Source organism: Schistocerca serialis, chromosome 1 (assembly GCF_023864345.2).
Source record: "Schistocerca serialis cubense isolate TAMUIC-IGC-003099 chromosome 1, iqSchSeri2.2, whole genome shotgun sequence".
NCBI lineage: Eukaryota > Metazoa > Arthropoda > Insecta > Orthoptera > Acrididae > Schistocerca > Schistocerca serialis.
Window position 1 is genome coordinate 1,179,863,396 of NC_064638.1, and position 17,118 is coordinate 1,179,880,513.

General features: G+C 39.3%; 1 protein-coding gene across 2 annotated transcripts in view; it reads right to left on the reverse strand.

The window, feature by feature from the left end:
* Nucleotides 1–1,654: 1,654 nt before the first annotated feature.
* Nucleotides 1,655–17,118, reverse strand: part of LOC126418736 (protoheme IX farnesyltransferase, mitochondrial) — a 280,801-nt gene continuing 265,337 nt past the window's right edge. For both annotated transcript variants that reach the window (XM_050085665.1, XM_050085656.1), the window contains exons 6-8: nt 14,053–14,232; nt 3,703–3,837; nt 1,655–2,148 (exon numbers count right to left, since the gene is read on the reverse strand). In XM_050085665.1, the coding sequence (XP_049941622.1) occupies nt 1,955–2,148; nt 3,703–3,837; nt 14,053–14,232 (509 nt within the window). In that variant the 3' untranslated portion in view covers nt 1,655–1,954. The remainder of the gene's footprint in view (nt 2,149–3,702; nt 3,838–14,052; nt 14,233–17,118) is intronic.

Genomic DNA, 17,118 nt, shown 5'->3' on the forward strand with positions numbered 1-17,118 from the left:
TATTTTGCATGGTTTGGCTCTGTAGAAGGCTGACAGCATTAGCCTCAAGTGTTGTCTGCCATGTAACAATTTATGGGAAGAAATCACCAGTCTTGGAACATTTGGGCACAAGCGGTGGGAAGAGAAGCCTCATGGAGTTCCTGTTATGTTGATCAGGCTTCTGGAAATTCAGATGAATGTAAAAACGCTTAGATTTACCTGTCACCTACCGATGTCAGACAGAAATTTATAGAGAAAACTGGCGAGGAAGATGTGCCCTGATTGGCCCATGTCTGGAGACATCCTGTGGTGGGAATTTATTAAACGTGGCAGTTTTCAAGCCACTGGCGGAAACAGTAACATATTTGCTAATTGGCAGTTGCAGCCAGAATGGTGCAACCAGCAGAGTCAGGAGAAGGGACACGTGAAAACTGTCACTCTTGGTTTGGATGTGAAAGATCGCTGGTTTTAGACGTGGACAACTCTTGAGTCGTGAAGGATGAGATTCTGGTTCTTCATATGCGACCACGCACGGCTGACTTACCGCCACAGCATACTGGTGGGGGTATGCATCAGCACCAGCAATAGGTGGGCGCTGATGTTTGCAGAAGGACATACATTTGCCACAGTACTGTTAATCCAATTTACAGTAACAGTATTGTTTTCATTTATTATTCAATCACTGGAGTAACTAAAACATTTGGTGGGTTGTATTGACATTAGTCACTGAATGTGCAGCTAGGATACGGCAGTGCCCCCTCCCCCTCCCCAAATTGCTTCATACCTTTATTGCAATCATTTTTTCTAATATTCATGACTTATGCTATGACATTGCTTTTACTGTAATGAAACATCGATTTAATTTTATTAGTAATTCATTTGAAGTAATATAATAAATATTATTATTATTCGTTGACTGAATAAAACTAGTCATTCAGTAGGATTTCATAGCAACTCCCTACCTTAGGATTCCATGCAAGGGTCATTTTTGAGATAGCAATACTGCTGGGCACTTAGGATTTAACATTGGGTCTTAGGGCTGTTTGATAGTCTTGGCAATTCCATCATTCTGGTACTATTTCACATCATGAACTCAGTAAATTCAAATATGCTACAGTTTAATTTGAATAATATTACAAAATCAGAAACTATTAAAATAATGCAATTTGGTATCAAAAGTGTACTACATATGAGCAAGTCATGGTACTATTTTCCTACTTACTTGCACAAACTCATTCAGAACATGTACTATAGCTTTGCATACTTGGGGATACCAGTAACTCTTGAAATATTTCATCGTGTAGTTCAAAACACGTACATCAATGAAGGAGAGCTATCACTTGCAGCTAAATATCTCAGAATCATTAGCAAACTCACGTCAGCCGATATTTCCTTACAATAACTGGCATCTTATTTTCTTATCACTGGTATGATTTTATGCAGCTAATTCCTAAAACCTTCTAAACTCATTAACATGAAATTTTTAAACGAAGTTTCATTGTTGCCCTCCAATTTCCTAGATAGCAGGCCAGATGTAAAAAACTATCAATAAATAAAATGTCCGTCACGTAACTAAAACTGACTTTTGATGCTTACAATGTCCTCTCACTGGTGCAACTGGTGAAAGCCACATATATGTATACACAATCAGAAATAAAGAGGGAGAAGAGAAATATATATTTTCACATAATTTTTATTTTTGAAAAATATTTACTGAAATAAATAAAACATTGGCTAAAAAACGAACTGTACAAATGACTCGTGCTCCAGACGGGAGCAGTGTATGTGCTTGCACATTAAGTACAGATAAAATATAATTTCAGATATCTGATAATTTGTCACATTTTCAACAATGGAAGATGAAATAACCTTGGGTTAAAACATCCTTCCATTCAACATCAATGAAGCATTAACAACAAGACTCGCTTCAACATGCGAGTATAAACTATACCTCTACAACTACAGCACATCACTGTCACGTGTTAGTCCTCTCTTCATTTGTTACTTCCACCAACGGTGTTTCCGCAAGTTCATCACTTTTGCTTTCACTAGTCGCCCAAGTTTTCTTGTTGATTAGCATTAGCAACATAAGTGCAGGAAGATGAATGAGGGAAAACCGAAACAGCTTGCGTGATGTTTTGGTGTCTGATTCCTTGTAGAACTTCCAAGCTAAATAAGTAAGAAACAATTATTTATAGTCAGACAAATCATATTTCTCCAAATACAGAAAATACACACTTACACAAACAATAGCATGGATGACTGGTAACAGATCACCTAAATTATTGCTGCAGGAGGAGTGTCTGCTTATTAGCTGCCTGAACAGATACACAAACTAGACTGTCAAATCTCAAAACATTTAGTCCTTCAGAAAAATCTGGTTATGACCAGAAAACAAAATATACAAAATTTAGAGTATAAGAAGTAAGGTAAACCAGCCTTTTTTTTATTATTTTTTTTTATTTTTTAGTGGTGTGCAATTGAAAACTTACTTTGTTATTCTACTCTCATTCATCCTTGTAATTTCATTTCAAGATGCTTTTCTTTATTACATCAGTATTGCATGTGCCTGCTCTTTTTTGTAAGAGATGTTGGGTCCTATTTTCCTACATGTATTTCTCCAATAATTTCTGTGTGCAGTCTATTTATCCATTACCTCCCTTTCTGTGAAGCCATGTGCATCCCCAACGCATTAGCACTGTATATTTTGCACAATAAATCAGCATTAGGGGATGCACATTTCCTATGGTAGTTGATGCAGGAAGCAGTGGATGTACGACAACAGAAAACTCAATTACGTACATGAGTAATTCGATTAAGAAGAAGAGAAAATTATTATGTGAAACAGAGTCAATGTGCACTTAAACTGGAAAAAAGTGATATCAAAAAAGCTAATGAAGTTTCCAGTGCTTTTACAGGTGTCCATTATGTAACCACACATTAAACTGCCAGATGTGCATGCTTTTCTTTGCTCATTTCTTAAGAAACAATTTTATGAAACTATGGTTGCTGTTGGAAATTTTTTTCCAATTTTTGTAAAAGATTAACTAAACAACAATGCCTTGAAATGCTTGATTCAGCTTTACATAATAGTCATCTTTATAACAGGCTGTTTATAATCGGTGTGCAGTACATCACCTAGGCTCACCTCCTGTCAGCCGTTAATTTCACAAGGATTGTCCACAATTGGTAGTCGTTTTCAAAAAACATTGATGCTGTAGGCAACATGTCTGAAGTTGATTGGTATGTAACTTATTGCAAGACAGGGGCATGCTTAGATATACCAAAGACTGCATTACATTTTATTTTACATGAACATTTCTATGAAAAGTATTAGCTTTTGCACAATTTGACTGAAGCTCAAAAACAGGCTGGTGCCAACAGTTGTAAGGAAATGGCCGAAATTTCGACTGAGGAAATGTAAAATCCATTTATGCCTTCATCTACAATTTAATGCAGAGCAATGGTAACCAAAACAATGATCGGAGAGTACCTGGTACTTCCCTTGCTAATAATATTTTGGGGATGAAAATTCCATACACTGCCAGGATTTGAATTGGCTAATTTTGATTTGTGTACCACTGCATTACTGTGATGCAATAATAGCAATAATATAATGCTTGCACTCCCTCTACAGAGTCAGGATCTCTTGATGGAAAAAATTCTTCAGGAATATAAAAATGTAATGTCTTTTCTTTAACACGTTTAGATCAAAACACTTACCTAAGTACAGGAAATAACCATTCAGAGGTATCGATTCAAGAGCAAAGTACCAGTTGGTAATATCCATTACTGGTGCTAGGCAAGATAGGATCAATATGCCTCCTGTGTACCGCAGTGACGTCTTCCGGCACAGATCTGAAACAATTGACAGAGAAATATTTTTAAACAACATACACAGTGTTTCAGAGAGTATGCTAAAAATTTAATGCATTGATAATATAGTGTATTGTTTAATCATACAACGCCTGCTGAAGACTAATGTCTAACATTATGTTATTCCTTTTGATGAACACTAGGAGGTCAATCACTAGTAAGTATACAAGAAAAGAAAAACAAATACCATATTCACCTGAATATAAGACGACTCCTCCACTCCACCTTTTCTTAAGAGGCTCATTGAGGAAAATTAATTTTTTAATGTGTTCTGACTAATCAAAATCTCCAACTATTTCTGCATAAACAATTAACATGCACCTATTCCAAACTTATGCCATTTATTGATTATCTACCTTTCGATAATACACGGAGAAATAAAATAAATAAAAAGAAACAGTCTACATTAATTTTTATCTTCACTGCCATTTTTTGTTTACTTCGTCTGTTGTGTGTGGAATCGCTATTTTTCACCACCATCGCCATCACCATCACCATAACAGGACAGCTGTGAATCTTATGTCTTCACTGTCACAAATATTTGGTCGTTTCTTCTGAATATGTTGTGATTCTGGTGGGACCAGAGAAAACAGCTGAACCCCCCCCCCCCCCCCCCCCCAAAAAAAAACAACAACATTGTGAATTTCACTTTTAAACTGACTTGAGAACGTTACAATGTCACTTCAGGGTGTCTATGTGGACAAGGAAAAAAAATTCCTGGATTTCCCCCCCAGGGGGAGGGGAGGGGGGGGGGGCGGCACGTTTGGAAACACCTTTGATGTGCAACAATATGTACGCTGCATATTTCCATATTACAAAGGTATATATTCAAATTCCACCAAATACCACATTTTACTTTCCGAAGCATTGAAATCGAGATTGCGATGCGCTTTTGTAAGCCAGTCATAGCTCATGTTACTTGATCTCGCCCGCTGATGACAGCATAGGACACGTGATGTAGTCAGCCAATAGCAAGAGCACTCTTAAATAGCGTGAACACACAAATAAGAAATGTTAATGGTTTAAATTAATATACGTAGCATTCACATATAATATTGGTCTCCAAGATTAATAAGCTCGAAGAGAAGCTAACCTTCCACATATAATGTTGACCTTTTCTGCGCGTGATACATTTCAAGAAACATCACACAAATGTGCCAGTAAAATTTTTAATAACGACGTAAATGGCCATCCTCAAAGAGCTGATTTTTAAATGAGAGTCAAACGCTTTGTTATTTAATGTATGTAACGCTTTTCAATCCACCGTTTGCAATATTTTACCTCTACCTGTTAGAAATAGGTTTGTTTCAGCAGTTGCAAGAGAGCGCCAGAAAACAGTCATCACTGCGTGACGACGCAGCAAGCCCATATGTTTGTACGCGTAAAACATTAAAAGATCTTACATTATGTCATAAAAGAAACAAGACATCAAAGGATACTTCAAGAGCATCGGAATTTCCTGAACAATACTAAAGTGCATAATTCGTTTGGTTCTTTATTATGACATAATGTCATACGTGCACTTGAAATCAGCGAACAGTTGAGACCAGCCAACAGTGTGAAATCGAACAGTTCGTTTCAAATAAACTGACTGCCTCAGCAGAAAAGGTTAATAAAAGCCGAATCTCTTTAGCAAACCGACAAAGATAACTTCATTGTTCTGCAAAGCGATTAATGCTTGACTGTCAGAAAGGTGGAAATAAAATCTGAAACTAATGACATATTTTAGCCGTCCGTAATTATGCAAACATATTTTAATTCATTTGATATCGCCTAGTCAGAAAAATCCGTTTTATCATTTAACGTGAGAGCAATAAACGAACACGAAACAACAAAATCACTAAACGTAAACACTGGTCATGTGGAGACGTCCCACTTCCCCACCACAGTAGTAGTGTAGGTGTTTGTGGGCGCACGACAGCAAGGTCTTCAGCGCCCGTGCAGCATCATAGTGAGACGGGTGTCAAGAAAAAAGAAAACCTCAGAACAGGGACATAAAACGGAACAGAGAACACGGGGAACAATCATCGAAAAAATGGGCTCACCCACACTGAAGTGTGGGATGATGCAGGGCGTCAGCAGTAAAACGTGGACAATACAGGAAGAAAATGGTAGAGAGAGCTAAAACATTGGAGCAGATGGAAGTGGCTGGCTGACCACAAGGAAAAAAGGGAGGAGTCAGCCACTCTGCAACACACTAAAACCTCCAGCCTAAAAGTTTAGGCCAGAGTCCAGACACATCACAAAACTTAAAAACCCTTGCCACACACGTCTCATCGTCAGCTAAAATACAAGGGAGATCCCCAACAACCTGTGCTTCTGCCCTTGCATCACGGTATAAAATACAGTCGATTAAAATGTGCCGGACAGAGATGTGCACACCACAAGTGGCACAAAACGGAGGATCCTCCCTCCGTAATAAATAGCTATGCGTCACAGGACAGTGCCCAATCCGCAGACGTGTGAGGGCCACCTCTTCCCGCCTGAGCAACCGACAGGAGGAACGCCACGGCCGAGTGGTTGACTTTACCGACCGCAGTTTATTGGCCGACACCGCCAGCCATTCGGCCTCCCACAACTCCATGCACTTCCTATGGAGTGCAGCGATGACTGACTGCAAGGGGATAGGACACTGGACCACATCCTGCTCTCTGCAGGCCTCCTTGGCAGCCCGATCAGCCTGTTCATTGCCCCATATGCCGACATGACCAGGCACCCAGCAGAAGGATACCTCTTTACCCCGCTGTTGGAGCAAGTACAGTTGGTCATGTATCAACTGGACCATCGCCTCAGTCGGGTATAGGCTCTGCAGCGATTGTAAGGCACTAAGAGAATCGGAGCAGAGAAGAAATCGATCGCCCCGAACACGATGCATCTGCTCCAGTGCCTTCAGGATCGCGTGGAGCTCCGCTGCGAAAACGGTATATTCAGCAGGGAGGCGAATCCGGGTGACACGATCAGGGAACACCACAGAACAGCCTAGGGAAGTCTCCTGTTTCGAGCCATCAGTATAAACGACAGTGAAACCGTGATGCACGTCTAAAATGTTAAAAAACAGAGATTGGAACGTAAAATCTGGTGTGCCATCTTTCTTAAAACGAGTCAAATCTAAAATAAATTTGGGACGCCGGAGGAGCCAAGGTGGAGATCTGCTCCAACCGCGACGTAAAACACGAAGACCAGCCACAGACATCGCAGCGAGGCAATCCTGTGCGCGAATCCCATAGGGCTGCGTCGCACGTTGCCGGTTATGAAATAACCGTGCCAGAGGAGGCTTAGCAACGGTATGGTATGCAGGTGTGTACGGTGTGGACAAAGTTTTATACGCCTGGCGTACCGTAAGTAGCCGTCGTCGCATATGAAGTGGCGGTTCACCAGCCTCTGCACAGAGGCTTGGTATGGGGCTAGTGCGGAATGCCCCAGTGGCCAACCGCAGCCCTTCATGGTGGACAACGTCCAAAATCTTTAAGTACGAAGGCCTCGCAGACCCATACACCGTGCACCCATAATCGAGCCGAGATCGCACAAACGCCCTGTAAAACTGGAGCAGACAGGTCCTGTCAGCTCCCCATGTACTGTGGCTAAGACATTTTAAAATGCTTAAAGCCTGAAGCGACCGTCGTTTCAGGTCTTTAAGATGAGGTAACCACGTGAGCCTCGAGTCAAAAATGAGACCCAGAAATCTCACCGTGTCTTTAAAGGAAAGAATAGTGTCCCTCAAGCGCAACTCAGGAAAGGGTAAAATCGAACGAGAACGGTTAAAAAGAACACATACAGACTTCTCGGTGGAAAACTTAAATCCACTCTTCAGCGCCCAGTCATCCAAACGCCTAATCGTAAGTTGCAACTGACGAGTTGTCGTTGCAAGGCTTGAAGAAGAGCAGAACAAAGAGAAATCATCCACAAACAAAGAACACTGGACAGGACTTTTCACCATGGACGTAATGCTATTAATAGCGATGGCAAACAGAGTCACACTTAAAACGCTACCCTGAGGGACACCGTTCTCTCCCCACCACAATATGCCCGAACTGGGGCAATATCAGGTAGTGGCGCCAAGCCACACTTCCGTAACAAGAAGCGCGAGAAGGTACTACTCATACGTGACTCAACTACACATGCACAAGAGCCCGCCCGCAACTGCTCAGAGGAATCTGATTTAAATAGTTGTCACGTCACGCTCATCGGAGGCAATTTGTTGTTATGAAGCAGTGCATAGTCTTCCAAAAGCCTTTGACACATTTTTACTGTTGGCAGACGCTTGTATGAGCACTGTGTTTTGTTGTTGTATACAGCCCATTTCCTTTGCAACTTAAGTTCTTAAGTTTTTTAAATTTTTTTTTTATTCTGCAGTAGCAGGGTACAGTAATATCCTTTATTAGAGTATTCATTCTTACCACTCACGACGACAAAAATTTAACTGAAAACTAAAACAATTTTTTCATTGTAAACAATTCCCGGGTTTTTCCCGGTTTTCTCCAGGACGAAAAAATTCCCGTGTTTTTCCCGGATTGTATACACCCTGCTCTTGTTCCAAACTTAACATCTACATGCCACTATCTCATTTGCTATGTAAAACTGCAGCTAATACACTCCCAATTGTTCCCATCATACCTCATGGTGAGTGGCAAGAATACTGCTGAATGAAAAATATATATACACCAATGGCCCCAATCTAGATTTTTAGTGTCTCCCACGGAAATGTATGCTATTGTTGAGTATTTGTCCAATTTTAAAGTCAGTTTGATTCCAAATGCAAATGGATTCAGGCAAACTGCAGTTTAAATGTGGTAGATGTTGATAAAAAGCCAAAGTATGCTGTTTACATTACCATGGTTGGAAACATGACATAATTTCTGCTCGCCTACAGCCAAGCTTGTTTCACTGTATCACACCCTATGTTCTGTAGGGCTATTCTGAGCAAAAGTGAAATTTGGATGGCAATATCTTCCAGTGTGCACATCATATGTAACAACAGCAACTAATAAATAAATAAAAGATCACAATCACGATCCAATCCAGTTCTCAAACCTGCGATGTAGTAACGTCTGTTGACATTATCTCCAAAACAGGTCTTTCCGCTGTAATTTATTCTTGCAGTAACAGCTGCAGTCAGTTTAATGTGCTGACGGAATTTCTCGTTTGCAACCCAAGGGACTAATCATTACAGGTTCTCATAGACAAATAAAATACAGACTTCAGTTCAGCATCAAGTAATGGTTTTTGAAGGAGAAGATTTTTGCATCTGAACGTTACCTTTACTTGAAAAACTGCATAAATACGTGTCTATCGTATCCATGTGTATGAAAACTTTTATTACAAACGTATTCAAATACAACAAAAGTTTGTAAGATGATAGAGTTTAACATTACTTCCTCCGCTGTTCCACAAAACTGTCAATTTTTAAGCAGAACATTAGATTGTTAGATTTGTAATACATAAGTTTCTTGTGTATCCCTCGTGCTAGCACTGATGGATCAGGAAATCTCAAGGCTATTTGAACACAAGCATTGTTTGCTATGCCCTACGCATCGGGATTGTTCATAATAAATTTGTATGAAACCTCAGTAGCCAAAGTTTTATCTGTAAATGTAAGATGATCCCTACATTAATCTATTAAACAATGTAAAAATATTGACCTCAGCAGCAACTGCATAATCTGCGAATGTAAGACAACTCCATATTTTTCTAATGATGAATCTGGGAAAATCCTCATCTTATGATGGGGTAAATATGATGATAATGTTTTAAACTTTACTTTTACTAAATCTGAAAACTGTTACAAGAGCTTAGCTCATAAATGTTCTCTGTCATGGAATATTTAGAATTAGATTACATTGTAACTTGCTCCACATTAAAAGATATGGTATCATATGAAGTATTAAGAACTTTATACTATATGATTTGAGCTGCTTCTCATGAACATTACAGAAGTTGGTATATACAAGAGCTTCTTTTTATCAGTAACATGTAGAAGAGAATCTATCACAGATGCGAAAAAATTTATTAGCTGTAATGTACCACTGCTGCATGTACATCAAGAATACAGTTGCATAAGAAAGAAAATGAAGTTTGACCCTTCCCATTAAGCAAAGCTGAGAAGAAAAGTTCATTATCTCAAAATCTAGGTGGCAAGACCAAGAAAGAAGACATACAACACCTGTTGCTATAAAAGACATCTGAAGAATTTTCCTCATGCATGAAATAAATTCACAGCACAATGGCTTCGTAAGAAAATACAAGAAACCGTACACACCTTTAATGAAATATGCGGATTCCAAAAACTGACTCAGGAATCAATTGTAATGAATTTTGTAATGTATTTCTAGCTTTCTGAGGTCAGTCGGACCACTGTATCATTACTAGACCAATCATCATGAACAGCAACACCGAGTGGTAGATATAAACTGAAGAAAACCTAGAAAATGATAGCTTAGCTTCAGTACTCTTGTTCTTCAGGGTATACGCACGCACACATGCACACGCTTCTGTTGCTTCAGTCTAGCACCATGATGTAGCTGTACAAATTCATGAGTATGTATGTGATCTTTAGAAGAACATGACTATTCAATGGTTTAAAATGTTTGTATGACAAGCAAGAAAGGAGTGTTTGGGTTTAAAAGTTGGTGACAATGCCTTAACGGACAGAGCACGCGTGAGGGAGGAAACTGACCATGTTGTTTTTAAAGGAATTACTCTGGAAATCACTTAAATCAATTTAGGAAAGCCATGGAAAATCTAAATCACAATGGTTGGAAGGAGATCTGAACTCTGCACCTTCCAAATGCGATTCCTCTATCTCAAACAAACTTTGAGCCAAAAAACTGTGATGTATCACTAAAAAAAAAAAAACAACTTTTGCCTATGTCTCCTATGTCTAATGACCACATTTTTCATATAGCTGTTGTACCATTGGGCTGTGCTGATAATCCGGCCATTTGAGATTTCTGTGAATATCTGTTCTACGTCTATAATGCTGTAAGAAAGTAGGAGAAAGCCCAAACTTCAGTATTTTGCAATGCTTTCTGGGAATAGTCAAAATGAGGGAGAAAAATGGAGGGCCCTTGCTGCTCCAGAACAATGATATACAAAACTGCAGATAGTTAATACTTCACAAAACTGCTGTTGTAAGAAAGGGCAGAAGAAATATGAAACAGAATAAAATAAATTTCAAACTGAAAAACAGTCTGGGTTGCATAGTTATCTAACCCCAATAACACATTTCACCCTTTTGGAGCATCACCAGATTGTCTAAAAAACAAGGAAACAACCCATTCAAATCAAATGAGAGGGAGGGGACATGGTCTTATCTCGTACGACTACACAAATAAATAAACTAAAACATATACTAAAACTATGTAAAAGTAACTGGATATAAACCCCATCTGTCATAGAGCCACACAGAACGAGAGGTGGACCTCATTAAAAGAAAAGGAACTATGACAATAAGGCACTATGTGTATGAAAGAGACGGGAAAGCATCAAAAAAGTTTCAAAAAACTGTATGTTACTTTAAGCACACCAGGAGATACTGCCATAGCAGCACAGCATACGACCACACTTCCATAAGTATAAATGCAGTATCTGCTGTGCATGGCACAATACGTCTGCTTAGAGTTCACACAAATGTGACTATGATTGACTAGAAAGCACTTATGATTCCATTATGGATGTGTTTTATATCAAGTTACTTTTGCATAAGTTTTAATATATGTTTTAGTTTATTTATTCATATAGCTGTACAAGATAGGACCATGCCATTCTTCTACTTGTTTTTAATGGATTTTTTTCTTTTTGTGTAGACAATCTGATGATGTCCCAAAAGGGTGAAACACATTATTGTGGTTAAATAACTTCAACCCAGACTGTTTTTCAATTTGAAATAATTCAGAATGGTTCTGTACCAGCTGGCAAGAATGGAATGAAGTAAACTTTTGAATAAAATAAAGTTGGAACACCTCGAAGCAGAGACATATGGAAAAGCGCACCAAAAATGTTGACTTTTGCAGGAAAATGCAATTCAGTGACACTTTTATGCATGTATACTATTTAGGAAAAAATAGCCCAACAGTTGACAAACTGGAGTTTTCTTTAGAAGTGGATATGATGAACAGTCGAGACCACAATAATATTATTGCTATCTTGACTGTTCATTTTAACCTAAATATAGCATCAGGTTGCTGCTCTACATAGTCTATGTTGACAAAATTTATGAAAGACAGAAGATTATCAGTGAAAAATGTAGTACATGACAGAATTCCAGTAAAAAAAGATTAACAGGAGAAGGGGCATAAAGCTGGCAGCTGACATTTTAGAACTGTGGTGTCAATTTTTTAATCCAATATTTTACTTATACTTTCACAATGTTTGGTTAAACACACCATGTGTAAGTAAAGGTAATAATGGGCAAATTCACGTCTGGTCTAAGTGCCTGAAAACAACAGTGTCCATGGGTATGGAACTTGAAAGTGTAAAAATGCTTGTGTTTTTCTGACTCTGGCAAAGGACACTGTCCAATAGCTTAATCAACTCTTAAAAATGCCTGTCTGCTGTGCACCACTTTTTGTTATTCCATCCCAGACTTTCCATTGTTTAACTGATGATATAGCAGCTAATACCATGCCAGTATCCATGGGAAAAGGAATACAATGCTGGTGAGGCTTCATACTAATTTTATTTGACAATTCTTGATGAGATCTATAGCTGCTTACAAAAAACACAAGAATTTAAAGGGAGGATGAAATGAAATAATATTTCTGTAACAGACAAATGTAGAAAAGGTTAACTGTTTGATCTACTGGTTTACAGTAAATCTGAGTTGCCTCTTCTTCTTGTAGATGAACTGGCACAGAAATATCAGAATACAGTTTTGAAACTGTAATATAATTGTAATATTAATAGCATATAACCTACAACTACGTTGTAAGCACAAGAGAACAATTTACAACAGCAGAAGTAGCATGAGCAACAAGGGCACTATAAATCAAGCTTTGTCAGAATGGCATTATAATGGAAAACAAATGGCGTAAATAATTTTAACAGCACAAGAGAGTGATTTCATGTCTGAAAATAATGTTACTTCTTTAAATTCACACAGATGATCTAACTACCACATATTCAATAGTGCAAGTGATCCAGAATCTAGTACAGTTGTTAGCAGCTGTTAATTGTAAAGTGTTCACATATAAAATTTTCTTGCATTAATTTATTGCTTCTCAACAATTGATGCATGTGACTAAACACTCATCATGTGGCTGTTATTCAGCTTTGAAACACATTATTATGACATACTGGGGCTCCCACTCACTTTGGCAGGCACTGACAACCATCAATGCCACTATGCCAATGCTGGTGGACAGTTATCTCTGAACCCACAACTGCAGGTCTCTGTTGCTCTGTCACCAGAGGGAAGCACCCCCCCCCCCCCCCCCCCCCACACACACACACATCCTTTTGTCTTCGCTCACAGTACTGTGCACATCTCTTCTCTATGTAAGAAACTCTTTACTGTTATACTCGATTATACTTGTGGTTTGTTCTTTGGAATGTGTACTGCACTTGTGACACTGCACAGAACTTGGACTGTAAAGTATAATGACTGACTAACATGTTGTACTATTTTTATGTTGCAAGTCACAACACTTACCTATTCATGCATTGTGACTACTGCTGCCGGCCGCGGTGGTCTCGCGGTTCTAGACGGGCAGTCCGGTACCGCGCGACTGCTACGGTCGCAGGTTCGAATCCTGCCTCGGGCATGGATGTGTGTGATGTCCTTAGGTTAGTTAGGTTTAAGTAGTTCTAAGTTCTAGGGGACTTATGACCACAGCTGTTAAGTCCCATAGTGCTCAGAGCCTTTTGAACCATTTGACTACTGCTGCCACTACCCATCCACTTCTGCTATCGCCCACCCCTCCTACCAACAACAAAAACTGATGCCAACTAGACTTTTTCTTTTCTCTGCAGTGCAATGCAACTGTCAAATGCATGAACAAGTAGTATGCAGCACCTCTTTCCTCCTGTCAACCACTATTTTATTTTAAACAAGCTACGCAACACTTTGCAGTATAATAAAACGCTTACTGATGTACTGTGGTGGGACCTGCAGAGAGAGAGAGAGAGAGAGAGAGAGAGAGAGAGAGAGAGAGGAGGGGAGGGGGGGTTGAGAGGGAAAGGCAATGTAACCCTTATACTTACCAGGATCAGTTACCGACATCATTCGATAACCAGCACGAGAGTAGTCTGGCCGCAGGTTCCATGAGAGTGCGTTGAAATGTGGGAATTGCCATGCATACAGTATTCCTGCCATTATCCAAGCACCTGCTCCTAGGCTGTCCATGCAGCTAGCCCATCCCATGAGTGGCGGTATAGCGCCAACTGCGACAGAGAGTTACAACTATTTTAATGCCCTGAAATTTGTGAAGAACAGAGCTGGAAGCCGGTATTCCAATAAACTTCCCCTCCTGGTGCCAGTCAACATATGTACTGAACTTAGCACATCAGAGAAACATGATTATGAATGAATAATCATCTGTAAATAACATTATGTGATAACCTCTAAGCATAGTGATTATTTCATGTATTTTATGCCAGAAATAATTTTCTTGCTATCAAAAATGACAACATACATCATTTAGTTGTAAGTATTAGTTTAAAAAATTAATGTGCTTAAAACTAAGAATGTACTCATACACAGAAAAACTGATAGATTTTTTTAAATTTTTTTTTATAGCTTTTCCTAAGTTTGGAGGCAAAGTCAAAGCTTATCAGTTGCTCGAAATAAATGCAACTGTACAATGAAAGCTTACATCCTTATCCAGTATTTAACAAGTACCTCACTGAGTTCTGGAAATAATCACCAATGGTCTAATGTAATGTTTATTTATTATTAGTTTTACTAGTTTCATCACAAACTAATTTGACTTAGGTGGGCCTTTCAAGTTTCTTTTAGACTCTGGCGAGAATTTACCGTGAATCATCTGATCAACACTAATCACTTTCACTGCCTGAGTCTACTTCACTTTGACGTTGTGGCCTGAAGACTGGTTTGATACAGCTGTCCATGCTACTCTATTCTATGTAAGCCTCTTCATCTCTGAGTAACTACTGCTACCTACATCCTTCTGGATCAGCTTGCTGTCTTCATCTCTTGGTCTCACTCTACGATTCTTTACAACGGGTTGCTTGTGCCCGCCAAAGAGAAGCGATGTCCCAGTGTGAGTGAAGTGAATGGGAAGCATGTATGAGAGACATTCATACAGTAACGAGTCCAAAGAAATCTGTGCATCGTGCATCCCGTGAACTCGAAATGGCTCCAATGACAGTGTGGAAAGTCCTGCGACAGAGGCTGTCTATGAAACCATTCAAATTGGAGCTAGTGCAGAAGCTCAATGATGACGATAGAGACAAGCATTTTGAGTTTCGTTCACAGTTGCAACAACTGAATAAGAACGGTTATGGTATAGTTGATCACTTAATTTTTAGCGACGAAGCCACTTTTCACACAAACGGGGAAAGTGAACAGGCATAATCATCGAAACTGGGGTACAGAGCATCCACATGAATGCAATGAATTTGAGTGTGATTCCCCAAAGGTAAATGTTTTTTGCGCTTTATAATGTCGAAAACTGTACGGGCCATTCTTCTTCACCTAGAGCACTGTAACTGGGTATTCCTAATTGGACATGTTGCAGCAACCGCTGATGTCTCAAATGCAATCGGACTCTCTGTTCATCTTTCAGCAGGATGGGGCTCCACCCCAGTTTCGTCATGAAGTTCGTGGGTACCTGAACATGGAACTGCCACATCGATGGATCGGCCGTGCTACAGAAGAGGACAGCTGTTTCCTGAAATGGTCATCACAATCACAAGATCTCATTCCATGTGACTTTTTTATGTGGAGACACATTAAAGCTCTGGTGTGTGTACCATCTCTACCACGTGGTGTAGCAGAGCTCCGGGAGAGAATATGGGAAGCGATTGCCAAAGTCGACAGTGCCATGCTGGGACGGGTATGGCAAGAATTCGATTACTGTATTGACGTCTGCTGGGTCACTCACTCAGGGTTTGCATATTGAATGTTTGTAAAAAAAAAAAAAAAAAAAAAAAAAAAAAAAAACTCTTTCAGTGTTTCTCTTCAAAATGCAATATGTATGACATCTGTACAATATTTAGTTCTTGTGCAATAAATAATTAAAAGTGTTCCCAGACAGAACATATTGGAAATGTTCTGATTTCTCCACTTGGAGCTCCCTTTTCTGGTGTCCACAGCTCCACTCACTAACACCCTGCATTATCTTTTGTGGGTGTGCACACGTCTTTGTATGGGGAGGTGCTGCTTTGTTTGGGCTAAATGAGCCTTTCTTTTCCTCATTTTAGCAGGAAGACATGATTTGTGATCACCAGTCACAGTACAGGATAGGAAAGGTTGGTGTTGTTCATGAGGCAATTGATGACAAGCACACAGAAAGGCACATATGGCCACCTGCTGATTTTTGTGATTTTGGCTTAGAGCATGCGGTACCCATACACCCGATTTCTGAACCTTTCTCATTGCATGCAAACGTCATATGATGGTAGAATTATCACAGTTCATCACATTTGCCAGTTCTTGAGTACCAAGATGTCAATCATGGTGGATTAATGCATTTAAATGATCTTCACCAAACCCTGAAGGTCTTCCTGAACGTGGAGAGTCACTAATGTCAAAACAATCTACCTCAATACAAGTAAACCATTTCCTTGCCATGCTCTGTACAATGGCATGGCGAAAAGGTTTCTGGCTGCTCTGCTGCTGTCAGCCCTACACTGAACTCAAAGAGAAGAATGTGTTGGAAATGTTCTGATTTCTCCACTTGGAGCTCCATTTTCTCGCGTCCACAGCTCCACTTACTAACAAATAAAAACTAACAATCAAGAAATATGCCCACAGAAATTGGTATAAAAATGCTATGAACTTATGCACCAACCTAATAACAGCTGTCTAGTTTCTGTGCAAGTTGTAAATAGCTTTTCACTCCTTGCATTTTACCCTTGCTACCTTCAGAATGAATATTCCAGTCAACATTATCAGAAGCTTCTTTCAAGTCTACAAACACTATAAATATAGGTTTGCCTTTCCTTAACCTATCTACTACGAAAAGTTGTAGGGTCAGTACTGCTCACAAGTTTCTATATTTCTCTGGAATCTATTGGTCTGTAAAGAATTTGTGTTAGTATTTTGTAACCATGACTTATTAAACTGACTGTTATGTAATATTCACA